Consider the following 25,256-nt stretch of genomic DNA (forward strand, 5'->3'; position numbering starts at 1 on the left):
ACAGGGATGTCCCGCCGCGCGACTTTGGAAAACAAACAAAACAAAAACATTTGGTTGCTGGGATCCACTTCATTCTGCCCCCTCCCTCCTGCCAAAGTAGCGGAATGTTATCACCGTTCCTTGTACTGTAGCGAAACAACATCGCCAGCGACCGAGCAATTTGCCCGCCCCCCGCCTAATGCGACAACGAGAATACGATTTTCGATATACCATCAACGAAACGACCGCATCTTCGCGACGTGTCATGACTACCATCGCAGTCCTTTGCGACCAACAAACCCACTACTAACAACAGACACCCATCCCCTCCGGCGCAGCCGTCTTCACGGCCAAGTCCAGCAACCAGTCATGGACAACACAATAAACTTTGACATCAACGATGCGCTCAAATATCTGAATGATCCCGCCAGTATACCTACACCCGAGGCCGACAGCGCTCTATTCGACTGCGAGAATGACCCAGATTCACTCACGAACGCCGTCATAAATCCCGTCCTAAACCCCATCGTCGATGCCATCGCAGAAAATCCCGAGGCCATAACACGCAGCGCTCACTTTGACTCGCTGCAGTTTCTTTTAAAGTGCGCCCCCTCCTGTGTGCTCCCTATACCTTACTCACATTCGTCTCCCACAGAGGCTAGACCAGCAAGATCGCGCAAGCGCGCGCTCCAGCAGAGAAGCCCCGACAATATAGGACTAGATTCTGAACTGTTCAACCACTCCAGATATACTGCATTCTTGCCCGCTCATGCTCTCAGCAAGATTTTCGATGTGATCACGTCAGGGCTCGCCGCCGAGACAGAGGCGGTGGCGCATGACTTGGAATCCGACGAACAGGACCTGATAGCACATCATAAACAGCTTCTTGGCATTTACAGCTTTTTGATGCAATGGACCATCGCATGTGTCGAGACAAAGGCAGCCGAGAAGTCGTCAGCAGCCCCCACAGCCCGAAGAGGCGTCAAGCCCAAAGGGAAGAAGGCGGCTACGGCGGGTGCCGAGGATGGCAACTGGGACTCAGCGATGCAGTTACAGACTGCACTCGACACCATGTGCAAGGTGCTACGCCTGAAACTGGCCAAGATTTTCCTGACAACTTCGGAGCGGGACACCTTTATTGGTTTGGTCTGTCGACCGGTTTACCTCATCCTAGAGAGCGAGCAGAGAGTCAAGAACACACCCATAAGGATGCACGCGTTCAAAGTCCTCTGCATGGCCGTCAAGCATCACGGCCATGGTTATGGTATGTCTGGGGACTCTGTTGAGTGAAAATACTTGATTATGCTAACTATGAGTTGCCCCTGTGCAGCCGCGCAAACTGCCGTTGTTCAGAACTTGACTTACTTTGAGCATCTCTCGGAGCCCATGGCTGAGTTTTTGCAAATTCTTTCCGAGCAATACGACTATGAACAGCTCGCGGCTGAGATCATGGTCGAGTTGAGTGGAAAGGAGTTTAGCAGCAACGATACAAAAGGTCCCAAGTCTGTGTCCACATTTATCACGAAGCTGTCAGAGCTTGCGCCGAGGCTGGTTATCAAGCAGGTACCCCAGCTCATCAAGCAAATGGACAGCGAGGTGAGTGTATATCTTTGCATTGTTTTTTGTCGAATTATACTGATCATTCCCTACGGTAGTCATACACTCTGCGCTGCGCTCTCATTGAGGTCTGCGGCAATATGATTGCATACCTTAGTAGACTGGACGAAAAAGGAGAAAACCACAAAACACAGTTGGATGCCTTTTTCGGCATTCTCCAGGAGCGATTTCTCGACGTCAATCCCTACTGCAGATGCAGAACGATACAAGTTTACGTGAGGCTGTGTGACTTGGAGCACAAGTTCCCGAAGAGGCGGCAAAAGGTTGCTGAGCTTGCGTGTCAGAGTCTTGAGGACAAGAGCAGCAACGTCAGGAGGAATGCCATTAAACTGCTCGGTTGCTTGATCAAGACGCACCCTTTTTCAGCCGTTCACGGCGCCCAGCTCAACCGCTCGGAATGGCAGGCGAGGTTGGACCAAGTCGATGCCGAGTTGGATGCCCTGAAGCCTCCTGTCGATGCGCCCGGACTTGATGGGGGCAACACCACCGTGGACACAGCCCTTCTGGATGATGCCACACAAATCGAGTCACCACAGAAACAGCATCCTTCGCAGATGAGCGACGAGGAGAAGATGGCAGCGATAAGAAAAGCCCAAGAGGAGGCCGCGACAACCGAGGCAATCAACAACTTGACATTGAAGAAGAAATACTACACCGAGGCGCTTCGCTTTATCTCGGTGATACATGAGGCTACGGGTACAATCTGCCAACTTCTTGGCTCCAAAAACAAGAGCGAAGTTATTGAGGCCATCGATTTCTTCGAGATTGGCGATGCCTACAACATTGAGCAGAACAAGGTAGGCATCAGGCGCATGCTGCGGCTCATATGGACCAAGGGCAACAGCGATGAGGGCAAAGGTGTGCAATCGCATCTTATCGACTGTTACAAGCGACTATTCTTTGAGGCCCCTGGCTCGTTCAGCCCGAACGACGCAGCCAACTACATTGCTCGCAACATGATCAGTTTGACATTTGGTGCGACACCTGCCGAGCTCACCTCACTTGAGCAATTGCTGGCCACCATGATGAAGGGCGGGATGATCCACGAGATTGTCATTCACAAGCTTTGGCAGGTTTATGGCGTACAAAAGCGCGAGATTTCGCGAACCCAGCGTCGCGGTGCCATCATAGTTCTCGGTATGCTGGCCACTGCCAACCCGGAGATCGTGGTAGGAGAGATGGAAGCGATGTTGCGAACAGGTCTTGGCTCCCTGGGCCGGTCAGACCTACAACTGGCCAAGTTCACCTGCGTGGCACTCCGTCGCATCAACCCGACCGGACGTCAGGCCAAGGACTCTCCTGTAAAGTTTTCGCGGCTACCTAATGATCACGCTGTGCTCGCTCGCTTGGCCGCCATCACAGATGTGCCTTCAGACAGCAAGGAGTGGTTTGGTGTTGCCGAGCAAGCAATCAACGCCATCTACGCCATCTCAAAACACCCAGATGTGCTCTGCTCTGAGATAATCCGCCACAAGACGAAACAAGTCTTTGGTCCCAGGTCACGACCATCGTCGCGGGATGAAAATGCTGCGCCGCACCCCACGCAATCAGATCCAGCGACTGCGGACGACGCTGCAGAGAGCACACCTGCTGCCCCTGCCAAGCCCAAGCGTGACAACGCCATAGAACTCTCGCAGCTGCTCTTCATCGTTGGACACGTAGCTATTAAGCAGATTGTGCATCTTGAGGCATGCGAACTCGACTTCAAGCGCCGCAAGCAAGAAAAAGAAAAGAGCGCAGCGGCGGCCAAGGAAGCCGAGGAGGCCGATGCCAGGCGGTCCAGCAAGGCCAGGGCCTCCACTGCTACTGCCGGCGGAAAGGAAAAATCAAAGGAGGAGCCTGCGGATGAGCTGGACATGATTGGCGGCACTACAGAGGACGATTTTACAGAGGCCATGCAGCACATTCGCGAGCGTGAACTTCTTTACGGCCCCGAGAGCTTGCTAGCTCTGTTCGGCCCTCTGGTGAGCGAGATCTGCGCCAATAACACAACGTACCGCAACCGCGGTCTCCAGGCCGCTGCGACGCTGTGTCTGGCAAAGCTCATGTGCGTGTCGGCAGAATACTGCGAGGCCAACCTCCCTCTCCTCATCACAATTATGGAGCGGTCGTCAGACGCTACAGTCCGCAGCAACGCCGTTATCGCCCTTGGTGACATGGCTGTCTGCTTCAACCACCTGATCGATGAGAACACCGACTTTTTGTACCGTCGCCTGGCTGACCCTGAGCCGTCGGTCAAACGTACCTGCCTCATGACGCTGACCTTCTTGATCCTCGCTGGTCAAGTCAAGGTCAAAGGTCAGCTGGGAGAGATGGCAAAGTGCCTCGAGGACGAAGACAAGCGTATCGCGGACCTGGCGCGCATGTTCTTCACGGAGCTCTCGACCAAAGACAATGCAGTCTACAACCACTTTGTCGACATGTTCAGCCTGCTGAGTGCCGAGACGGCCCTGGACGAAGAGAGCTTCCGGCGCATCATCAAGTTTCTGCTGGGCTTTGTGGAGAAGGTATGTCTGATTTTTATATTCTGTTGTCAATATTCTTTTGGGAACATCGTTGACATTCATTCATTACGATCTTTTAGGACAAGCACGCCAAACAACTTGCGGAGAAGCTTGCCGCTCGTTTGGCCCGCTGCGACACGGAGCGGCAATGGAACGACGTTGCCTTCGCACTGGGTCTGCTGCAGCACAAGAACGAGGAAATTGCCAAGCAGGTGTCAGAAGGCTTCAAGCTTATCCAGTCATCTGCTTGAGGGCCTAGTTTCACTGTTGACGAAGTTTATGATTATTTTGCATTTTCTTTTATATAATGTTATCTTGGGTGGCCGGAATACCAAAGTTTGTGCGATACGAATTTTGCGGGAGTTGACAAGCGGTGTTACAATCTGGGCGACACGGCTTTACCTCAGGGGTTTCTGGTCAATTGAATTGACTGATGTTAAGATTTTCCATGTCACTGACGCTGATGTACAAGTGTCACGGCGCTCCCTTTCTACGTCATAAATGGAGAGATATTTCCTCAGCCAACTCTTGAAAATGTGAAAAAAAAGAAAAGGTCTGCTCTATTGCCCCCACAATATGTACAGCAAGCACCCAAGGCCGTCCTTCGTCCTGGAGCTCATCCGTGGCAAACAACCCAAGCCCGCGCTCTTTGGCCGACTTCGAAGTCAAGGCACTGATTTGAGTCAGACCAGAGCCTCGAGGCGACTCCCTACTGCATGCTCTCCTCCCAGCAGCGAATATTTATTCCTTAGTCTGGGTAGGAGTAACAGCATAAGTCGGACGAACATATCTGCGAGTTGAGGAATATCATGTTAGCAAGCGTCCTCAGATGTCTTGTGCTTCCCCCCGCCGTGGAATCCTGTCAGACTCCTCTTCCATGCCAACCTCGGTCATGGAAAATAGATAAAAGCAGGGACACTAACCTGTCGGAGTTATAAACTGGGAAGTTGGAGCCCATAAGCTCCTTCTCCCTAGCCTGGTCAGCCAGGTGCCTCCGGACAGCGTCCCTGTCCTCCTCAGCCTGCAGCGCCGGGATCAAGTGGATACGAGCCCACATCTTCTCGCGGGCGAGCTCACTGTTGAGTGTCGAACGAAGCAGCGGTTAGCAAGGCACCTTCGATCATAATCACCATTATTGACCTCCTTGGTTGTTGTTAGGCCAATCGTGGGTCTGGTGCGGTACAGCAAGCCAAGCCACCGAGCAAGATAAAAAGGCGACGTACTTTTGCTCCCTGATACCCTTTCCGAGCTTGTACCAGCCATATGTCATCACCAGGCCCATGCCAAAGAGGAGCTGGGCAGGGCGGAAGCCGCGAGAGGGCAAGTTGCGCTGCGGATTTGGAAGACAGCAAGTTAGCAAAGTTTGTTATTGTCCATATATGGTCGCAGCCGAACGCGCTCTCTGTTTTCCCAGCTCTGCTGCTGCCTTTCTGTCTGTCTCTCTGTCCCCGACTTCTCCGTCCGCTGGAGATTAGCCGGCCGCTCGGGGCCCATATTTCCATGTCGAACCAGACTTGAGCAGACGGAGAAGCTATGTCAAGTGGTGGTCCGGTTGTGAGCCTCCAACCAGCAGAAAACCACTCCAAAGGCAAGAATCCCAGGCCGCACCAGAGGTGGTACCGTCCATGGAGGACGCTTTGTTATCACCAATCGCGGCCCTAGTCTCTAGCTGCCTTTCCCTCAAAGCTCCGATCTCAAGACGGCGCTCAAATGATGCGGTCGCAAGTTCCGTTCGAATCGAGAGTCAATTGGCGAATCGTCGTCCTCGTCATTCCAATCCGGTGCAGTTGCCTCGCGCCTCAATCCGCAGCCCCCAGCCGTCGAACAGCGATCACCGAACCCTCCCGGCACCGCCACCCCATAGCAGTCAACCAAACGACAGACAGACAACACAGCAGCGGTATCGAGGCGATCTCAAAGGCCCACCCTTCCCATCCATGCAAACAACGCACCTTGTACTGGACGGGGCCGTAGCCGCCCACCGGCGGCATGTCCTGCGGCATTTTGAGCGAAGTTTTGGATCAATTCGTTTCTTTGAGGTGCTCGGTTTTAATTGATCTGGATTCCGGCGAGTCCTTGCGGTGGTTTCGGGGTGGATTCGTCGGGTTTTCTCGTCGCGTTAGGTTTTTTGGTAGGCCGATCGTCGAGAGCTTGGTCACAGTGAGCGGTTGGCTTGCTTGGGAGCTTTCCCATTTCCACTGTCCCCACCCTCCTCCATTGGAGCCTCGCTTAGGTAATCACAGCATGGAGCAACCCAACATACTGCATAAAGCAATACAAGGTATTAGGCACGTACCGATATTTGAGGTGGCGCTGCTGCAGTTGTGTAAAATGGTCAGACTATCTAATATTTCCAACTCGTCCGTTCGATTCAGCAGGGTAAACGACAGTGGTATTGTCATGGTAACTATATGCTCTCTTGTTGCTTTACTAAGTGGGCGCACGCCTGGCATACACCGAATATTGTAGTCTGGTATTCAAAAATATTGATGTTCAGTGTCACGCAAGCGTTCTCAGATCGAAGAAATGAATTAATTCACCAAAAACACTAAAAGAAGACGAGATCCCACAAATCATGGTTGAGTTCAGCCCCTACCGTCGACGCCGTCGCTTAATGTGACATCTAATACCCAGTACACCATTTCCCCAATACACTAAAAAAGAACAGAGGATTGCCGTATCGACAGTGCAATATAGGCAAAAAGATTGCGATATCAGGCCCTTCATAGAGAGGAATCGGCCATCTCCTCGGCCTCGAGGGCCGCCATCAGATCCGCCTCCATGTCGTCGTAGTCCTCCATATCGGACGCAACCACATCCTCTGCATTGGACGGCAGTAGTGTTGGGCTGCCATTGGCTGAGTTGCTCTCTGTGTGCTTCTCATCCTCGCAGTCACCCGTAACTCGTGGGGTCGGTAAATGACCAGGGGTTTGGTCGCCAGGAATTCGCACCTCTCTGAGCTTAGATGACGCCCGCAGTACCACCCTCTGCTTTTTAGAATTATGGTTCCCCGATAACTTGGAATCGTCCTCCGAGTCTGTCACATCTTCCGTGCCCTTTTTGCGTTTTCTTGGGGCAGTATTCTGACGTGCAGCACTGTCTGCATCGGTCAAATCTGAGACTGTGCTTGCGTTGTCGCTATAGTTCCCATCATTGTCTTCTCCATCTTCGTTGTCGCTGTCGTCGTCATCGTCGCCGAGAAACTCCGCCATCTCCTTGTCGGCAGTGCTCCAGTCGAAAGACTTCAATTGGTCGATAGGGCTACCAGGAGCTGCGGGCAAATCATCGTCATCTCCACCATCCAGACCTTCACCACTGTCTTCGTCAGTGTCGCCTGCGCCAGGCTTAGATATGATGATCTTCAGTGGCCTCGTCCTGTTTTCTGAAGCACCGCTGCTGTCTCCTTCCATGTCTGCTTCGGCATCCGAGTCTAGCTCTGCGTCTGTACCGTCTGGGTTGACCGACACAACAGGTTCACGCTGGGAGCCCCGTCTATCCACCAAGAACGGACCTTCATCGAGGTGCTTCCATTGTACCATGGACTGCACTAGCCAGCCTGATTCAACGATCTTGATACTCGGGATCTTTTCAGCTTGCGAAACTTTTGATGTTCCCAGCCGAGCCTTTTTCACAACAAGATGCGTGACATCAGATGAGACTTTTGGAAGCAGCTCAGCGCCAAAACTTCGAACCTGCCTCCCAATCTCACACGTCTCTAGGTCCTCCTTGAGTGAGATGATGCCAGAGAGCACTATTCTGGTACCCTTGAGGACCTCTGATTTTAACGCACCCAAATGGTTGGCCACGTCCGGCAACGGTACGGGGTTCTCGGCGATGTAGTCAGTAGTCCTCTGTTCGGCAGCCTGTCCGACGATTCCACGATGCCGAAGACTAGCCAATCTCTCGGCACGCTTCTTCGCAATGGTTGCGTCGTAGTCGGCCCACCAAGCCTGGTGAAGCTTGGCAAGATGCTGCTCGAGGTAATGTAATTCATCGTCATCATCGTTGAAAAGCATGTGAACTTGTGGTGCAGGTACGGATGGATCCGAATCATCGGTGCCTTCCATTCTGTTAGCCGCCACTTCGTTGTCCTTGTCGAGCTGCTCCTGCATGTGTAGAATCGGTCGGTCCATAACCTGCTTCTCCAACGACTTGGCCTGCTCCGCATTTTGCTGCTTGAGCTCCTTCTCAGTCATTTCCTTTGGCTCCGCGGTCGCAGCGCTCGATGGCTGGTCGGACACGGCGGCCTCGTTATTTCGGCCATTGACCAAGAAGCCCTTGACCGGTGGCCCTGAAGGAATTATATCGCGTCGCTTTGGCAAGAATGTCGAGTTGATGTCTCCAATCATGTAAAAGTTGTAAGGGACAACCTTGATCACATTTGACCTGTTTTGTGGCCAAACATCTGTGCGGTCGTCAATAACAGCTACCATTTTGGTGCTGGTAGGAAAGATTCGTTGTAGTGTCTTTTCAATACCCTTGTTTTCGTTCCTGCTGATGACGCGGTTGCCAAACAAGTTCTTTTTGGGGTCGATGATCCTGAGAATATGCTCGGCATAAGCTCGCGTAGCCATAGTGTAGACATGCATCTCAAACAGGTTAGACACCTTGTTCAGAAACTCGTGCGTGCCAGGCCTGCATTTGACGTAGTATGTGTAGTTCCTCCTAGGTCCATCCTCACTGGGCAACTCGAAACTCCGAACTTCCTTGAGGGCCTCGTAGTTTGGATTGCTAGGGTCCTTCTGCCATTCGCCAATGGTTGGCTCACAGGCCGTCTGGATCACCGTCTGGTCCAAGTCCACCACTAGAACCAGCTTCCGTTGAGCGACGAGACGCTTCTGCATTTCAAGATCAGTCCTCGCAGCAGCGTCCCTGCTGATCAACAGGCCGGTATTGTCGTGGGTCATGTTTATCGTGGCACGCGACGTACTAGGCCTGCTGGCCGACCAGTCCACCCGCGTCATATCCTGACCGCACAACGCACACATCTTTTGGTACTGGATCTCGTGTGTACAGTCCTCTTCGATCGTAACGCACTCGCCATCTCTGCCAATGACATCGCCGACTTTGAGATGCCATTTTGATAGTTTGCCGTCATTTGGGGCTGACCATTCTACGCGCGTGGGTTTGAGGACCCTCTTGTACTCGCCAGTGTCAAAGTCACCCTCTTCAACCCAAATCTTGTTTGAGTACTGGAAGAGCGGCTCTTGTCGTTTGACACGATCACCTGGTGACTTGTAAAGTTTGGTGATCTCGATGGGGTAGTTGAGGCCAGGCCCTAGGGTCAACACCGTGTTGCCACCCCTCCTGGAGCTCGGGGCCATCGTGTTAAGACTTCGGATTGAGACGCGTCCGAGCCTTGGTGAATGCTTGTAGGGGTTGGGTGGTATAGCTGCTGGTACTTGGTGTTTGCTGAACGGTTTGAGGGATACGAAACTAACAGGAAAGACGACATTGGTTAGATCTCGCAATGAATTTAACCAGTATCGAAGCTCTCAGAGCAGAATGAAGATGCAAATCTGGGGTTGACGCCCCAGGAAGAGATGTATGCGCATGGCTGGTTCAAGCCGGAAATATCAAGAGTCTGGTGGCACCGGCGAAATGCATACTAGAGCAGCCTTTGATTCGCCGGGTGCAGAAGTTGTTTGTGCAGGAGAGTGTGCTGGGTGCGATAGACAAAGAGTGACAGTCGCTCACTTACCGACTTCAGGCCAAGGGGAGGAGACAAAGACAGCTGCCTAATAGGCAACCCTAGCAAGGCTTCTGCGCGTGGATTGACGAGTGAAGAAGCAGCAGGGTTGCCGAGGCCATCGCATCTGCGAAAGTCTTCGGGAGAATAGGAGGCCCGCCAGAGACGATGAGCACCACGAGAGTTTGCAACAAATTGTTTGGCTGTGTGTGGGTAATATGATATTGCTGGCCGGAACGCGTGAGATTGACTAGCCGATTGCGGGAATTCGTGTCGGTCGGCCGCAGAGGTGCCTCGCGTGCAAGTCTCGAAGCTCGGTTTGGGGCTCGCCTGTTGCCGAGAGTAAACTTCCTGGCAAACAGGTTGTCAACAAAACCCAAGAAGGTAGTAAGAAATTACTAAATGGCGGCAATGTTGGGATGCGACGCTGATTTCGCGACGTTTGCAGGGGGCGCTAGAGAAATTATGACAAGCTACAACTTGCGTTTGCATTTGCATTTGCGCTTGCGATGCTGTTTGCGGAACGCGACTGACGACCCACCGGAACAAGTGGGGGCTTGGAGAGCTTGGGGTTGGGAGCTTGGTTGGTGATTAATTCCTATTATAGCATTGACTGGCGCAACATGGGCTCCAGATGCGGCTGTCTGGCAGTCTCGGCCACAAATTGTCCCGGATTGACGCTTGTGTCACGGGAGGCGGTCTTGAGGATTGGGGTAAAAAAAGGGAGACAAATAAAAAACTTACCTTGGTCTTTAAGCTTTGCTCATGCAATTGACGATGGTATTACCACAACGCTGTCGGTGATGATTCCAATGATGTCCACTGACAACTAACAGACAGATCAATTCCCAGGGCGCGACGCGCAATGGGAATGTCACTAAGGGTAGGAAAGCTTGGCTGTGCTATGATATAGTTCTTGTCGTAATGCAATGGAAAGTTTCCTTGCTTCTGGTTCCGTAAGGATAATAATTAGGATAGGCCTCGATTGCCGAGCTAGGTGGCCCAAGCTCCTTGCGGCAGAGTAGATACCTTATACTTTTTGGGTATGGCCCTTGGCACCTTGCCTGTTTGGGCTTTGATGCAAGTTTTTCTGTTTGCGGGCAAAATATGAGTTTGCGGTCTGGCTTGGTAGGTGGTGTTATGAGATGCCTAGGTATGTACTATAGGTCTCCGAAAGTATAGGGGAGAAAATGCAACAGAAGAACAAAAAATACACAAAACTATAATAGCTACGTACCTTACGTGCCTAGCTTAGGAGACCCTTGGATCGTTTGGGTTTAAATGCGTTATGCAGGTTGATGATGATTGGCGCAGCTGAAAGCCGATGCGTCGCTAGTTCGCGTGCGTCAAAGGCGCTTTTCGGGGCGCGCAGTCAGAGGGTTCTTATAATTCCCACATGGTCACGGTTCGGATGTGCAGCTGGGTGAAAATAGATAGCGAGGTACCTTGGCTGGTGCGGCTTCCTCACCTTGCTATGCGGTACTTCGTTAGCTGCGGAGAATGCGGGGGATCCAGTTCGCGCTGCAGGCATAGCCAAACGTTGAGTCGTAGATGACGAGGCAGCCCATGAGGATCACGTGAGGCCAGAAGGCAAGTGGCATGTAATGCAGCTGTCGTATGTCTTCGCATCTCCAACTTTTAAACGTTCGACCCATGAGCCAATAACACGACCTTCAGTAGGGAGTAGTCGATTAATAAATACCAAGCAATCAGTACCCGGAACCGTAAAATAATCCAATGCGGCTTAATATAACCAAGCCGAATTCATCCATGCTATTACTCGCCACATTGGTCTGAATATCATAGGCGCTTTCTAACTTGCTTTTTAGGAACCCAAGGTAACCGCCTGTGGGGCAGCTACATTAACTAGGCAGACACGAGAAGCTTTGTAGAAGGAAAACTTGACATGGTGAAATCCTAACAGGTGTTCGTGTGACGAGATCTTGGTCTGGTGCAATCCTACCAATGTTGCAGTAACTATGGCGCGCAATATGAGTTGAGAGAACCATACAAGAGGAAGTTACTCGATGTCAAAGTTTTCAGGACAATAGTGATCATCATGTACAATGATTAAACAGCGCAGCACGTCTGTATGACTTGCTGATATGTTGACCGGACATAGGAGTAACAAACAATTCAGAGCTTCTGAGACTATTGGGCATGCGTAAGGCGTAGCCTACAATAACGCTGGATACCTTACAACAGTGGAGTAGAGATTAGACAGGATGTAGAGTGCCTGTGAATTCCGGGCATGCCTTCCAGTCGTACAGCGTAGCGCGTTTTAGCGCGCCAAAGTTATTCGATCAAGATAAAGTGCATGATAACGCGAAGAACACAGTTTTTCCGAGCATGAAGCTCATGCGTCCATCCATCAAGGCCGACAATATGTTATCGTTTTGAGCTGAAAATTATCGACGAAGTTCAATCAACACCGATAGTGCCTGTATATTGCTTTCATCTATTGTACAGAGTTGGAGATGTAACAGAGGTTTGCGTAAGCGGTAATGGTTTAGTTGGCATCGGGCTGGCTGAGTATGTACTCAACAGCCTTGTCGACTGGAACGTTGAAGAACGGTTAGCAGGGCGGTACAGGAGAAATTATAAGCATAAGAGACTGAGGCTTGGAACATACCACTGTGAATCTGGTCGGCATCCTTGTCGGGGATCTCAATGCTGAACTCCTGTAGAAGCAAGACCGTTAGCGTCCTCGCAGATCGTATGTAGCGGTGGGTTGCTGATGCAATCTTTTGCACAGTTGCTAGACTATGTTTCTCTGCCTTACCTCCTCGATCGCCATGACAACCTCAACGGTGTCCAAGCTGTCCAGGCCAAGATCGTTGGCGAAATGCGATGATGGCTGGATCTGTGGAAGGCGTTAGACGCAAACATCTACAAAAAATTGAAGCCAAGCTTAATTGGGTAGACATACCTTGGAAGGGTCGTTGACCTTGTCAAACTTCTGCAGCAAAGAGATAATCCTGCCCTCGACCTGGGGCTTGTCAAGGCCACCAGCAGCGGCGTAGCAGCGGACGGCAGTCCACGGAGCAGCAGTCCTGGGAACCCAAGCGGTGGGAGCGGCACGGCGAGTAGCTAATCTGGCGACGGCGGAAGAAGAGACGACAGGACGGACGGCGCCGGCACGGGCAACGGAGGCAGCGGCGCTGCGCAGAGCTGTAGCGCGGAACATCATCGTGATGGTGGTTATGTGTTTGAATTAATAAGTAAAGTTTTTCTGGGAGACGGCGTCTGCTCGTATACGGGTTCAAAAGTGTGTTCTGTCGTCGGGTAGGCGGACAATGGATGGATGGCAACGCGCAGGTAAGTGTCGATGATGATGAGGATGTCGAGTAATTTTCTAACATTGGCAATCACTTCACAGGTGGAGCTCCTTTTCCCTGGCCGAAAGCTTCCCATTGGTGGAGCTCGGAGCACTGCGGGTCACGACACTGTGGCAGAGCTTAGGCCAATCAGACCCCATCATTTTCCAATTGCCGCAGACTCCCGAGATTTTGGTGAATGCAATCGACAACGTCAGGAAACTCGCCTTCAGAGGCAAATACCACCATCTTGCATCGCCCGCGTTAGCTGCTCACAACCACACATTTTGGCGAACGGCACTTGTGGCTGTCTTTATCTCTTCAATTGATAGTCGAAGACAGCTTCGCCGACTTTAGACGCGACACCTACTGACACGATGGCTCCGCCGCCCACGCGAATGGCAACCACCGCCGCAACTGCCCTGGTTTCCCGCCAGGCCATTCTCAGAGCTACTGTTGGCAGGACATCAGCACCCGCAGCTTCTGCTCTTCAGCAATGGAGGACGTACGCAACGCCGGCGGGGCCACCACCCAAGGGCTTCAGGCTTCCTCCTCCGGTTGAGTGGGATCAAGAGAAGGAGGGGACCATGGCCAAAGTCAGCAAGTACTTCCTGCTCTCCGAAATGGGCAGGGGTATGTACGTGCTGCTCGAGCAGTTCTTCAGGCCGCCGTAAGTTGTCGACATTACTCAGCGAATCGCATGAGGGATTTGATATTGACAGCATGGGCTTAGTTACACCATCTTCTACCCCTTCGAGAAGGGTCCCATCTCTCCCAGGTTCCGTGGCGAGCACGCTCTGCGAAGATATCCCTCCGGTGAGGAGCGTTGCATTGCCTGCAAGCTCTGCGAAGCTGTCTGCCCTGCTCAGGCTATCACTATCGAGGCCGAGGAGCGTATGGATGGCTCGCGTCGCACAACCCGCTACGACATCGATATGACCAAGTGCATCTACTGTGGTTTCTGCCAGGAGTCATGCCCAGTCGATGCCATTGTCGAGTCACCCAACGCTGAATACGCCACCGAGACGAGGGAGGAACTGCTGTACAACAAGGGTAGGTTTTGAACATCTCTGTGCCAGAGTTTGCGCGTTCAGCGGGCCTGTTCGCTCTTTGGCAATGCCCGTGTGCGCTTTATTTCACAACTCGCTAACATTGCCTCACAGAGAAACTTCTTTCCAACGGTGACAAGTGGGAGCCTGAACTTGCCGCTACTATTCGGGCGGACTCGCCTTACAGGTAATTCTATTTATTGGGGTATGGAAGGGATGGATGACATACAGCGTTCCATCAAGGGCTTTTTTCAGAGGTAACCGTCTAGAAGTTGTAAAAAACAAATGAAATTCTTTTTGTTGTTCAAACAGCCTGCTATCGCGAATATTCATGTACAATCATCGGGTATTTCCAAAGCCAAAACTGGGATCTGATCTCGTCGCACAGCTAAGCGCATGGTGAAGGCCTGCTCTGAGAACTGTCCACCTCGGGAGGCCCTCTGTATTGATAATGGTTCATGCATCCTTCTTCCCGACACCAATACACATTCAACCCTTCAGTATCCTTGGTCAGTCGATACGAGTCCGGGTCGAGCGCCAGGCACCAGCTCAGCGGACACCCCGTCATGGACGCGACAGACTGGGCTGGAAGGTGGATATAGCGCGCCCAGCTGGCCGTGTACGTGTTGTCCGTCTCATACCTCGACAGAGTGAAGACGTACTCGGCCGTGTTCTTGGGCGTCCACTGCCTCCTCCCGTAGACGGCGTGCGCCATCCGCACCGTGTCCCTCCGGCACAGCAGTGCCTCCTCATGGTCGTTTGGCGGCGAGTTTCCCTCCCTCGTCAGACACGTCCCGGCACGCCGTGCACTCCCCATCCCGACCCCGGTCGTCTTGCACGAGTCCTCGTGGACCAGCAGACACTGGCACCCCGCCGGGTCGAGCGTCCCGATCTCGGGGAAATCCACCGCCGAGTTGCCGCGGAAGATGTACATGCCTACTGCAGCCCGCAGCTCGGCGAGCCTCTCGACGAGCTGATCGGCCGCCGGTAGTGTGCGGCCGCCATCCTCTCCACCAACGTACACCGACCAGCCCACCCTCAACAACCAGCCGCCGGCCGGGGTGACGGCCATTGTGAGGCGGGGATCCGCACCAGCTCCCGCCCTCGCAGCCGCGCTCAACCCAGCCGCGGCGACGCACTCCCTCCCACAACCTGCCACGAGCTGCGGCAGGCCCATGTCGGCAGCCGTGACGCCGTCCCAGCCGTCGGCCTCGGCGATGCTGCGCAGCATGGCCCAGGAGACGGCTTTGTGGGCGCATATGCGGAGGCGGCCCTCGTGGCCGATGCAGATGCGCTTGCGGCAGGGCCGCCGCCGCTGGTCGGCCGAGAAGAGCCAGGCCCGGTGCTCCATCTTGCAGCGGCTGCAGTATAGCCACGCCATGGCGCTCAGCAACCGGTCTTGCCAGTCAGGTTGCTGCCGCGCGCGGCGGCAGCCCGAGCAGAGCGGGTTCTTGCCCGAAGCCTTGCGCTTGTTGTTCTGGCTGACATCTTTGGGCAATGCTGCCGTCTTGAAGGTTGTGCTCTTGCTGGCATTGGCCCCCATTGCTTGTTTGCAAGTCCGTGATCGAGAGATGGTTGCTGCGAGTATCCTTCTTGAGTGTTAGGAAATCTTCTCGTGTCTGCATCGCCTCGCGTTCGTATCATGATTTCTTTAATTCTCAAAGGAAGCTCTAATACGACATTCTGATCGACAGCAAGACCGGGCCAAAGTTTCTTTTTCGCCATTGTTTGGCTGCGGCTATCCAGGTAATATCGGTGGTTGTGCGCCATCACTGGCTACTGCAAAGTCGGCGTTTTTTTTATTTGATATTTCGTATAGACCCGATGAATTTACTTTTTGGCCATTAGCCTAGCGGCCTGCACGGATAATTCTGACCAATGTGTGCAAGAATCATTACGACATCTCCGGCGTCACGAAAGACACCCTTACCTCTACGCTCAAGCCAAATGCCATCAACCATTCCAAAAACCGATAAAACGGATATCCTCCGGACGCCCCATCCTGAAAGCCAAACCAGCCAAGCCCATGCACAAAGGTGCCTCCTCATCAAAAACTCCTCTCCCATGCACCCCACCAAACGCCAACGTTGGCTGCAACTACCAGGTCGAGCATCTTGAGTCCCTCGTCGTACACTATGAGCTTGCCCAGCTTGGCGCGCTTTCCTCGGTTGCCACCTCCAGCCCGCTCTCTGCCTAGTGACAGACCCATGTCGTCATGATCATCGCCGTTATGGGAATAAGTATTGCTGTCAACGCTGCTTTGTGCCCGTCTGTGACCTTTGTTCCATTGCTCCTGGAGACGGTGTTGTCCATCGACCTTGAGGCGGTCAAGCTTTCCCTGCAGCTCCTGACCCTTTTCTCGGAACATATCGGCGCTGGGAAGATTGAAGCGCAGTTCGCTAACGGTTGTCCCAACAGGTGTCCCTCCTTCAGCGTGAAGGGGCCCGCCGGGAAGCGAGTGGACGCATTTGACGCCGCGTCCGCTGCTGCTGGTCCGGAATTCGCAAATGCCATCCCACGGACTGGCAAAGGCATATCCTCGTGGCTTGAGACCTGGCCCGGGGGCCGTGATTAATTGGCGAGGATCCTGCTCGCCGTTGCCATGGCCGTTGCTTTTTTGATTTTGTCGTAGAGCCTGCAGTGAGAATGAGCTTTTGGTTGGTGAACCGTTTGGCGAGCTAAAGGATTCCACAGATCCACCAGAATCGCTTCTGGCACGACCATGAAATGGTAAGACGGGAGGTGGCTCGAGAGGTGACAGGGGTGGTTCGGGTTCAGGCTTGGGAGGCGAGCTGCTATTGCTTCGGTTCCTATTCTTCCATGCTTCCCTGATGTTGGAGGTCCAGCTCTTCTGATAGCTCATTATAAGCTGGCGTGTGAAAAAGTCCTCGCCGGTGACCGCACCGCTTCCTCGCAAGATACTTAACGAGTCTGTACTTGCGCCTGTGATGGACGACGCAGCCGATGTTGCTCGCTGTCTTCGGTTGACATCAATGCTGTCTCTTGTTGGGAAATTCCCACGGAATTTGGCATATCCCGAGGTTTCCACGCGGATGCTGATGTTTGGCGGCACAGCTAGCGCGGCTGCAGTTGTGTTCGTTGGCACCAGCCCTGCCAACTCGGCATATGAAGGAGGTGCTTCGGGGTCCAAAGTTGGAACCGTGGGGTTGAGTAGTTGATATGAAGAGACTTTGCCGACGTTCCACTGGTTTCCTGTCGAAGGATCCCTTCTAATGACTGTGAGTGTGAAAGGCACCATGTCCCTTGGCCCCTTTTTTGGCGACGGTGATCGAGGCGATCGAGGCGGCTGGATTGTTGGGCCTTCTGAAGTATGAGTGTTGCGTTGATGTTCAGCAAGCGAGTGTGCAGCAGAGGCCGACGAGTTGGGACGGACATCTGTGTTATTATTGGGCTGCAGAAAACCGCCTGCTCCTTCGTTTACAGAACGGGTAGATTGAGTGCTCAGTGCTCGGGGTCCAAGAGGTTTCCTGGTGATAGGAACCTGCTGTGTCGGGGACTTTTCTATGGGGCTAACATCCTTGAGAGGTACTGGAGGTGGCTTTTCAGGAGTCTCAGAAATTTCATTTTTGGGCTCTGGCATATGCTTGTCCACGGGCGACGTTTCATTCGAGTTGACGATCACTGGTGCCTTCTTTGCGCTACTTGGGGAGTCTGGTTCACGATCTCGTGATATTACTGCTGTTGGTGGTGGTGTCGTGGCCGGTATAGATTTTATTGACAAGGCCTTTGCTGAAGCTGGCAATGGTTTCCTTGCAATAGGTGATCGGGGTGCCGAGCTTGCACCTCTGCTGGTGGAAGAAGTCTCCAAGCTTGGCCTATGGCTCTCATTGCTAGTAGCCGTCCCTGGTGCCTCTTGCAAATCGAAATCCGAAGGTGTATCCAGGTGAATGTAGTAAAGAGAGTTTGCCACATCTTCGCCCGTCACATTTTTCAACTGTGGCTTGAATGGTGAAAATATTACATCTTGATGAAGGGCGATGTCAGTTTCGTTCCTTCCTATCTTTATCCCCAGCCATCATCCTCGATGGGGCTCCTTGGTCACTTACCTCGTGAGCCCGGCACGCGAGAGATATACAAAATTAAAGGTTCTTGTCTCTGCTCCGTCGGGTTGACTGGGTACTGAGGTGGGTTTGCAGCCAGTGCGTTGAGTCGTGATAGCGACCTGGCTTCCACAGCCTGAGCCATGGTTGATGAAGCAAGTCCAATACCCAGGGATTCTTGTTCGTAGTGGCTCCGTTGGGTAGGTGGGCGGGCACGCAACGGCTTTACGGCTGCTATAATAATATAGATTGATCGGTACCCAACTCAAGCCAAGGTACGATAGATACAGTATATCAATGTCACCCCGCAGTGGACTGGATGCACGGTGAATCCGAAGTCAAGTCCACTGTTGGCCTGGTGACCAGATTCCGTGCGATTAGAATATTTTTTTTCTTGCAAGGTCAGTTTGGTTTTTTTTACCCTCTGTCAAAGTTTCCCGCTGCCTGCACCCTGACATACAATACGCTGTATCACCTGAGATCCGGGATGATTATGCGTGTCGGCGGGTCAGTTATCCGGGCTCGGACGCGCGGGATGGGACGGCCTAGTGGCAGGTACCGAATTATGCTAGTGTCTTCAGAGGATGTTGTATGGGTGCTGCTCGATTGGTACATGCAGTGTGTCAAAACGAGTCGTAGATTCCAAGTAGCTAAAGTCGTGATGATAATTCGTAAAATAATTCAGCAACGTCGCATAGGTATTTAACTAAGGTAGCGGCGGGTCGAAGCGCATTTGAAGTTTGTTTTTTTGTGTCTGACCAGTAATCTTCAGTCGAGCAAATTTCGGGCAACCATACAAATCTCGTGTTGCCTGCCTGGTGATTGTCGCCGCGCAAGAAAGGGCAGTGCTGGACGGCACCTCATGGAGCTGCAGCGTCTTGCCTCCGTCAGTGGCTGCGAGGTGCCAGGTGTGCTTTTTGCGGGGCAACCGCCCAGCCTTTGTCGATCAGGTCTGGAGCTTATCACCCCTCTAGCGTCACAGGTACGTAGCGGTTAGAGTTGCTTTCGTCAGGTCATGAAATCGCAAGCAATGCTTTCCACGTTTTCAATCGCCAGCCACAGTTGGGACGGTGTGACAAACAACAACATCAACAAAATCATCCAGATTTCACAGCGGCTGCGGGACTGATTTTTTCACCTAGGTATCTACCGTAGGAAAATCTATTTTAAACCCAGGATCTGATCGCCTCCAAGGGTACTTTAGGAATTCAATAGAAGGAACGCATGTGCTGGGCTTAAACATATCGAATGCATTCGATTGTCAAGGCGACTAACTGTGTTCACGTACTGTAGCATCCCAACATCAGCCAATCGTTACCGCATTAACCCGCTGTCAATTCTGTCAAGACGACCAGACCACCCTCACTTTCGATCCCAAGCTTTCAGGACGACTCAACTATTCAGGTGTTGGGCTGTATTGAAACTTCCCGAGCTTTATTTTCTAAAATTAGCTTCAGCTCTCGACCCTTTGACCTGACCAGGCGTCAACTGCTTACTTCTTCTGCCTGTTCTTTTTGTTTGCTTCTCCACAGTAATTCAAGATGGATGACTTTGTTGTTGATCGAAGCAAAGCCGCATTGTTGAGTTTCCACACATCGTCATGATTCGCCCCAGCCATCCAGTCTCCCACGCGCGTCTTGGCTTGCGCGTCCCAGGCATCGCATGGTGAGAGATGGTGAGGAATTCTGACTCTTTACTGTTCCAGTCTTATGGTGTGTCAGACTACAGCCCCTTGTCGACATCGCACAGCCTAGAAGGCACAATGCATACGAAGGGGCAAGCGACCGTCGCATATCAACCCCAGCGTCTTTTGCACCATTGGACTCGAAGAATTTGTTGTCTTATGATGGCTTGGATCGGACGTATTGTGAATCTTTTTTTTCACTACACATTCAACACCAGTTAAATGAGCCACACATACAACTAAACTAGACAACATGATGGCTTGTTGGCTTGCGCTTGCTTGGGCATCAGCGCCTCGATACAGGGTAGGTAGGCTGGTAAGCTGATATTATCACGGGAATGCGGAGTATCTAACCTACGGTACAGGTAGGGTATGTATCCGGGGCACTCGGCAAGTTCACAGTAATCGTGACATCTCTGTGCAAAGTATGCACACATTGTTGGTTATCTTTTTGAGAACTTGAGAAACGCTTTTCGGTCCCACTTCCTACAGATCTCGTCCGATGGGTCGTGAGATAAGAGGTCCTAGCTAGCCCGTATTAGTGACCAGTTCTTCACAGGGCTTACTACTATTACTTCCCGGTACTGATTAGGCGCCCAGAACAGACGAACGAGGGCTCCCCTGTCACCAAGGGCCGTAAAGACAGCGCACTACTCACACAGGACAATCCCAGACCACATCTCATGTGATTCTCCCTCGAAGCGGGCTGCTTATATGATGTCAGCACTTTGTATTGATGGCTGTCAATATAGTATTGCAAGTATATGATAGGTAAGCGCTTGCATGTTCAAAGTTCGGACCTGTTCACTCCGTGCGAAAAATTCCTACAAAGTCCCTTGTTACCTGGACTAGGAATTTACAAATTGCGAATCAGATAACCGACCCTACCAGAAGGTTCCGGGAGGACAACAAGGTCCAGCGATTCAGGGTCCTGGTGCAGCACTTTCGGGCGAGTTGTTCCAAAAAGAGAAACGATTTACATTGTCGACATACATGCCGCCCTTTCACGGCCTCCGATTTGTTTACCTAATGCTTGCAGCTGCTCATATGGAATTACTATGTATAGCTTGAATGCTCAGTCTCCTTGCACAACAGAAACCTTGTCAAAGGCACGCATTACCATGGCGCATCCAACATGCGGTTACGCAAGGCATGATGATGACTGCGCCTCCGTGTGGATGAAAGCCACGAGCTTAAAGAAGCGAATCAAGTAGTCAAACCCAAGTCTCTTACATACAATGAATAGTCTTGACCAGTAATTGTAAACGATTCCGTAGGTATACTTGGATCATGAGGCGCTCGTCAAGCGACCGATGTCTGTTCGGAAGAAGCGGGGAGGGCATGGGCCGAAAACCACCATCTCTATAAAGGTGGCGAGCGATATATAGATGCTGAGACATCTTCCTAGCTTCCCACGATGATTCAAAGGGCTGGTAAGTAATATCGGGATGGGCGGTGAACTCAGACAGGAGCTCGGCATATCACTGAGGCTGTAGGATATTTGTGGATGCAGGACCTGACAAATGCACACGATGTCAAAGTCAAAGACGTACTCACTTACGTATGCTGTCGCGGTCATGTCAGTAGAATCCTGGAAGGGAAAAAAAAGGGAAATAAAAAGAGGTGTCTTTATATCGCAAGCGGAGAGACAAGGATTGCCGAGACCCGGCCGGTGGCTTTGCTCCGGCATATCCGCAAGATCCGAGTCGTTTCGGGCATTTCACGAATAGGCCATAGAGGTTGGTCATGATGCACCCATCTACGATACGCACATCGCCAGGCCACATGTGATATGCTGCCATGAGGGGCGAAGAACAGGAGGGGCGAACTTGGGATCAGTGATGGTCGCATTTGGCAGCCCTTTTGCACAAGAATTTGCTTGCTAACCAAGTCAAAAGCAACGGGCGGGCAACTAACTTTATTGATGTGTGCACTGTACTTTTGGGAATCAACAAAGCACGTTTCAATTTAGAGAGAGATAAGAGGGTGACCAGATGGCTTCTTCGCCAGCCCTCCCCACCGTTTTTATTGGTACTTTTGTGGGATAGAAAGTTGGCCAAGACTTTACGGGGCAGGTGATGCAGCCCAGTCGGCAAAGTAAGAGAAATGTGGTGGGGGAAAATACGGAAGGATGCAAAACATGATGGATTTTACCTGCCTTCAAAATAAGACAAGGGGAGTGCGCAAAATGCCGGAGGGTTACATTGGAGAGACGGGCGAATGGGGTATCGTCTTGGTCTCGGTATGTTGCGGGTGAGGGGGTGAACATATAACAGTATCATCGAAGCAAAACAAGCATATGGACATCGGAGTTTGTACCATATGGTATTGACACGAACAGGATAACCAAACTAGTTGAACTGTGTATACTGGAGCTGATCTACCGGTAGTCGTGCCTGCCTGTTGATAATTATGGTTCGCAATGGCATATCGGGATGTGGGTAGATTCACGCCAACGCTGCTGAACAATTATACCGGTAGATAGATATTCAGGTCAGGCACTAACCTTTGTTTACAGTTAGCAGAAATCCATAATGTTTGCCCCCTTTAAGTGTGAAACCAGGCGTCGTTGAAGAAGAGGGTCTAAATGCACAAGCAACCACTGTATGTACATGGAATTCGAGATCGCAGCTAGTTAATTACTGGACAGAAGTGAATTGATAGGTTCAAGCGAACGGGAGTGCCTTCCGCAAGGATTCTCCACATTAGCAGCAGATGATCGTCCTAAAGGGGACAAGATGAGCGCCGCATCTGATGATGGGTGTTGCAATGGTCGATTAAACGAAATTCACGGCATTTTTGCCTGCGGTACGAGATCAACCTTGGCGCGTTAACGGTGTCACCGGTATAATTATAACTCCAACCAGCTTTCTACGGATGGTATCGCAGATTGAAAGTCTCCCATCTCGGTTAATTTCCGGTCCCTGCGATTTCTTCATGGCGCTGCAGAGATAGGTTAAATTATTGAGAAATTTGAGTAACTATGACGGAATACACGAGGTACAATTCCACTGTTAGCGAAGCAGCCTTCAATGTTTTCTAAATGCCTTGGCGCAAAAATAAGAACTACACTACCAGCACTTAAATCAGCAGCGAGTTGCCGCGTAAATTTGGTCTAGCTTAATAGATCTGGATGACGAATACCGGTATTTCTTTCGACTGATCCCAGGATAGAGACCACGTGTAAACTCGGAGGCTTGGATTGACCGTAAAGTAAGGTACATAAGTAACGTAGGTTGTACCTTGACCGACAAAAAAAAAAAAAAAAAAAAAAAAACAAAAAAAAACGTACACCGAAAATAATGGTTGCAAACTTGATGCCAGCTTCAAAATTCTTGGCATTCCCTTTTGTAACAATGACGGAATAATCCTCACGTGTGCTACCGAGAGCAGAGAGCTGTCATCCAATTTTGGTAGACGGGTGATGTCCTTCTTGTCTGGTAAAGGTAGCGCCAGCCAACGGCATCCAAGGGATCTTATGCCAAAGAGACCTCCCGATATATCGGATGTACTAGCCTGGAGTTTGGCGCCCCTGCAGAAGTAAGTAGTAGGTTGGCCTCCGGGGCAGAAGTTTACCGTATGCACCGCCTACCTACGCCTGCTAGGTATGCCTTGCGACATGGAGGGGCCTCCCGACTTCTAAGTCGTAATGAGATCGACTGGCCCTTGTTGTTCTGGCTGCAAGCCAACAGAAACAAAATCCGGTTGCTTCCTTGCTAGCCGTTCTAAAAAATAATGCTAGGCGGTCAGTTGACCAACAAGAAACTAGGTATCTACCTAGTCCTGGAGACACCGCTCTTGATTCACGTACTCCATGGAAAGAACTGCAGCCTGTCATGGCCAATGTGCAAATCCCGCTAGTTCCAGTTGGTACTTGACTCCTGGTTGGTATCTCGGAAAATCGCGTTTGTACGCGAAAGGTTGGATCCTCAGCTTCACAATCAGTCGGTTACTAGGTACATTTCCTCTACTTATCATGTATGTACCTTTGACAGCCCCTCGCTTGGGAATGGCAAAACAACTGTGCTATATTTTGAGACAATGCGCAAGGTTGACTGGTTAGCCTAGTAGTTCCATGTATATTCGTAGCTTCTTTGTTCTGTAGCCTCAGTCATTTCGTTGTCGCGATTTCTTCATAGAAAGTCTTCACTTGAAGGTCTTGGATATCCTTGCATGAGCTCATCATGCAAACTGGTAGAAAGTTGATGCCAAAAAAAAAAAAAAAAAAAAAAAAAAAAAAAAGCGCCTACATAGTACACTGAGTGTGGGGAGTGGTGAAACCCTATCTAATTATAACCTGTAATTTAACCTGTAATTTGCATTCGAATATGCCTTGAGAACTGACAACTTGCAGTATCGTTGTTGTTTGTCAAGTATATGCCATTGGGACAAGGGAAAAAACATATATATAAAAAGGCTATTTTTTTTGGTAACAATGCAACTCTTTTTTCTCTCATTTTAATCATCATCACCTTTGGTTTATATTCCCATTTTTCAATTAGCTAATTCCAAAACTTGAGACCTTCAATCTACGTTTTACCGTTGAATATTTACGACGATGCGTTAAATTCTTGCTTTCTGTTTTACTTTTACAGCTGCCGTCGCAACGGCTGTCCCAGGTATGCTTTATTTTTCTATCGACCGTAATAACAAACTCGGTTGAAGCTCAAAGCGGCTTTCATACAGGCTACATGCTCTCGAACAATATAGGGTCCCTTGGATTGGCGGCTAAAACCCAAGGTATGCATTGGATTTACCATGTCCCTACTGATGGGATAAAGAGCGGCTTTAAGGAGGTTGCCAAAGGCGCCGGGATATGGAAGGCGGCTGCTCCAATCCCTTACAAACCCAAAGTTATAGGACGTGACTTCTGATTTTATGGCAAGTGCCATTATCAAACAATTGATGGTGCCAGCGCCGGTGACGATTGTACAAGAGAGTATCCCAACGGAGGAGTTGGCGGAGAAGCGACACTTCGGAACGATTTATACGTACCCAAACACTGGTTCTAAACACGAAGGCAACAACAATGGCAATGCATGGCATGATGCCTTGATGGATAAGGTAGGCTGTGTCTGCTAGTGATCGTCACTAAATCTATTTTGTATTGCAAAAAACCGTATCGCATCTTTTTTATTCTCCTTCTATCTTTATACTTGCAACAAATTTTCCAGATTAGATGATCCTTTTATATTTGAATGGCTACGGCAGCTTTTTTTTATTTAATTTTTTAAATTTTGTTTTCCTTTTCTTGAAGATCTAATGTTAGTCAGTTCAAGCAAAACAACCTCAATCATTCACTTGTCTCTTGAGTGTCTTGGATGACCCGGGTTCGGTTTGTTGCATCACCCCACAC

General features: G+C 51.0%; 9 protein-coding genes across 9 annotated transcripts; 4 read left to right on the forward strand and 5 right to left on the reverse strand.

Annotated features, from left to right (window-relative positions):
* The first annotated feature begins 98 nt into the window (after positions 1-98).
* Positions 99-4,744, forward strand: MGG_03487 (condensin complex subunit 1). Its single transcript, XM_003716388.1, has 5 exons — positions 99-581; positions 726-1,243; positions 1,310-1,575; positions 1,635-4,103; positions 4,181-4,744. The coding sequence occupies exons 1-5, from the start codon at positions 349-351 to the stop codon at positions 4,349-4,351; spliced, it is 3,657 nt and encodes a 1,218-aa protein (XP_003716436.1). The 5' UTR covers positions 99-348; the 3' UTR covers positions 4,352-4,744.
* Positions 4,372-6,275, reverse strand: MGG_03486 (uncharacterized protein). Its single transcript, XM_003716389.1, has 4 exons — positions 6,053-6,275; positions 5,324-5,430; positions 5,024-5,176; positions 4,372-4,890 (listed from the first exon to the last, which is right to left on the reverse strand). The coding sequence occupies exons 1-4, from the start codon at positions 6,101-6,103 to the stop codon at positions 4,842-4,844; spliced, it is 360 nt and encodes a 119-aa protein (XP_003716437.1). The 5' UTR covers positions 6,104-6,275; the 3' UTR covers positions 4,372-4,841.
* A 189-nt stretch (positions 6,276-6,464) lies between these two features.
* Positions 6,465-11,185, reverse strand: MGG_03485 (RNA polymerase II subunit A domain phosphatase). The gene is made up of 4 exons (XM_003716390.1): positions 11,027-11,185; positions 10,534-10,879; positions 9,802-10,140; positions 6,465-9,536 (listed from the first exon to the last, which is right to left on the reverse strand). Exon 4 carries the CDS (start codon positions 9,422-9,424, stop codon positions 6,824-6,826), a length of 2,601 nt encoding a protein of 866 aa, XP_003716438.1. The 5' UTR covers positions 9,425-9,536; positions 9,802-10,140; positions 10,534-10,879; positions 11,027-11,185; the 3' UTR covers positions 6,465-6,823.
* Positions 11,186-11,827: 642 nt separating this feature from the next.
* On the reverse strand, positions 11,828-13,171 carry MGG_03484 (acyl carrier protein). Its single transcript, XM_003716391.1, has 4 exons — positions 12,719-13,171; positions 12,572-12,652; positions 12,422-12,470; positions 11,828-12,345 (listed from the first exon to the last, which is right to left on the reverse strand). The coding sequence occupies exons 1-4, from the start codon at positions 12,977-12,979 to the stop codon at positions 12,299-12,301; spliced, it is 438 nt and encodes a 145-aa protein (XP_003716439.1). The 5' UTR covers positions 12,980-13,171; the 3' UTR covers positions 11,828-12,298.
* Positions 13,172-13,296: 125 nt separating this feature from the next.
* On the forward strand, positions 13,297-14,651 carry MGG_03483 (uncharacterized protein). The gene is made up of 3 exons (XM_003716392.1): positions 13,297-13,776; positions 13,840-14,159; positions 14,270-14,651. The coding sequence occupies exons 1-3, from the start codon at positions 13,484-13,486 to the stop codon at positions 14,344-14,346; spliced, it is 690 nt and encodes a 229-aa protein (XP_003716440.1). The 5' UTR covers positions 13,297-13,483; the 3' UTR covers positions 14,347-14,651.
* MGG_03482 (uncharacterized protein) lies at positions 14,458-15,698 on the reverse strand (the record flags this gene model as incomplete). Its single annotated transcript, XM_003716393.1, has 1 exon — positions 14,458-15,698. One exon carries the CDS (start codon positions 15,696-15,698, stop codon positions 14,544-14,546), a length of 1,155 nt encoding a protein of 384 aa, XP_003716441.1. The 3' UTR covers positions 14,458-14,543.
* A 199-nt stretch (positions 15,699-15,897) lies between these two features.
* On the reverse strand, positions 15,898-19,032 carry MGG_03481 (uncharacterized protein). Its single transcript, XM_003716394.1, has 2 exons — positions 18,223-19,032; positions 15,898-18,139 (listed from the first exon to the last, which is right to left on the reverse strand). Exons 1-2 carry the CDS (start codon positions 18,359-18,361, stop codon positions 16,203-16,205), a joined length of 2,076 nt encoding a protein of 691 aa, XP_003716442.1. The 5' UTR covers positions 18,362-19,032; the 3' UTR covers positions 15,898-16,202.
* MGG_17085 (uncharacterized protein) lies at positions 18,944-19,542 on the forward strand (the record flags this gene model as incomplete). The annotated part of the gene is made up of 2 exons (XM_003716395.1): positions 18,944-19,198; positions 19,510-19,542. The coding sequence occupies exons 1-2, from the start codon at positions 19,079-19,081 to the stop codon at positions 19,540-19,542; spliced, it is 153 nt and encodes a 50-aa protein (XP_003716443.1). The 5' UTR covers positions 18,944-19,078.
* A 1,775-nt stretch (positions 19,543-21,317) lies between these two features.
* MGG_17086 (uncharacterized protein) lies at positions 21,318-22,451 on the forward strand (the record flags this gene model as incomplete). Its single annotated transcript, XM_003716396.1, has 4 exons — positions 21,318-21,333; positions 21,949-21,997; positions 22,076-22,142; positions 22,419-22,451. 4 exons carry the CDS (start codon positions 21,318-21,320, stop codon positions 22,449-22,451), a joined length of 165 nt encoding a protein of 54 aa, XP_003716444.1.
* Between the last annotated feature and the right edge of the window lie 2,805 nt (positions 22,452-25,256).

This window comes from Pyricularia oryzae, chromosome 4, assembly GCF_000002495.2.
Source record: "Pyricularia oryzae 70-15 chromosome 4, whole genome shotgun sequence".
NCBI lineage: Eukaryota > Fungi > Ascomycota > Sordariomycetes > Magnaporthales > Pyriculariaceae > Pyricularia > Pyricularia oryzae.

Coding starts and splice junctions, on each gene's coding strand:
- MGG_03487 (XM_003716388.1), top strand. CDS start 349: ATGGACAACACAATAAACTTTGACATCAACGATGCGCTCAAATATCTG. Junction 1,244..1,309: donor GCATCACGGCCATGGTTATG/GTATGTCTGGGG, acceptor GCCCCTGTGCAG/CCGCGCAAACTGCCGTTGTT. Junction 4,104..4,180: donor TGCTGGGCTTTGTGGAGAAG/GTATGTCTGATT, acceptor ACGATCTTTTAG/GACAAGCACGCCAAACAACT.
- MGG_03486 (XM_003716389.1), bottom strand. CDS start 6,103: ATGCCGCAGGACATGCCGCCGGTGGGCGGCTACGGCCCCGTCCAGTAC. Junction 5,431..6,052: donor ACGGCCCCGTCCAGTACAAG/GTGCGTTGTTTG, acceptor CCAAATCCGCAG/CGCAACTTGCCCTCTCGCGG. Junction 4,891..5,023: donor CCAGTTTATAACTCCGACAG/GTTAGTGTCCCT, acceptor CTCAACTCGCAG/ATATGTTCGTCCGACTTATG.
- MGG_03485 (XM_003716390.1), bottom strand. CDS start 9,424: ATGGCCCCGAGCTCCAGGAGGGGTGGCAACACGGTGTTGACCCTAGGG.
- MGG_03484 (XM_003716391.1), bottom strand. CDS start 12,979: ATGATGTTCCGCGCTACAGCTCTGCGCAGCGCCGCTGCCTCCGTTGCC. Junction 12,653..12,718: donor AGGTCAACGACCCTTCCAAG/GTATGTCTACCC, acceptor CGCCTTCCACAG/ATCCAGCCATCATCGCATTT. Junction 12,346..12,421: donor TGCCGACCAGATTCACAGTG/GTATGTTCCAAG, acceptor TCAACGTTCCAG/TCGACAAGGCTGTTGAGTAC.
- MGG_03483 (XM_003716392.1), top strand. CDS start 13,484: ATGGCTCCGCCGCCCACGCGAATGGCAACCACCGCCGCAACTGCCCTG. Junction 13,777..13,839: donor GAGCAGTTCTTCAGGCCGCC/GTAAGTTGTCGA, acceptor GCATGGGCTTAG/TTACACCATCTTCTACCCCT. Junction 14,160..14,269: donor GGAACTGCTGTACAACAAGG/GTAGGTTTTGAA, acceptor ATTGCCTCACAG/AGAAACTTCTTTCCAACGGT.
- MGG_03481 (XM_003716394.1), bottom strand. CDS start 18,361: ATGGCTCAGGCTGTGGAAGCCAGGTCGCTATCACGACTCAACGCACTG. Junction 18,140..18,222: donor TCGCGTGCCGGGCTCACGAG/GTAAGTGACCAA, acceptor CCCTTCATCAAG/ATGTAATATTTTCACCATTC.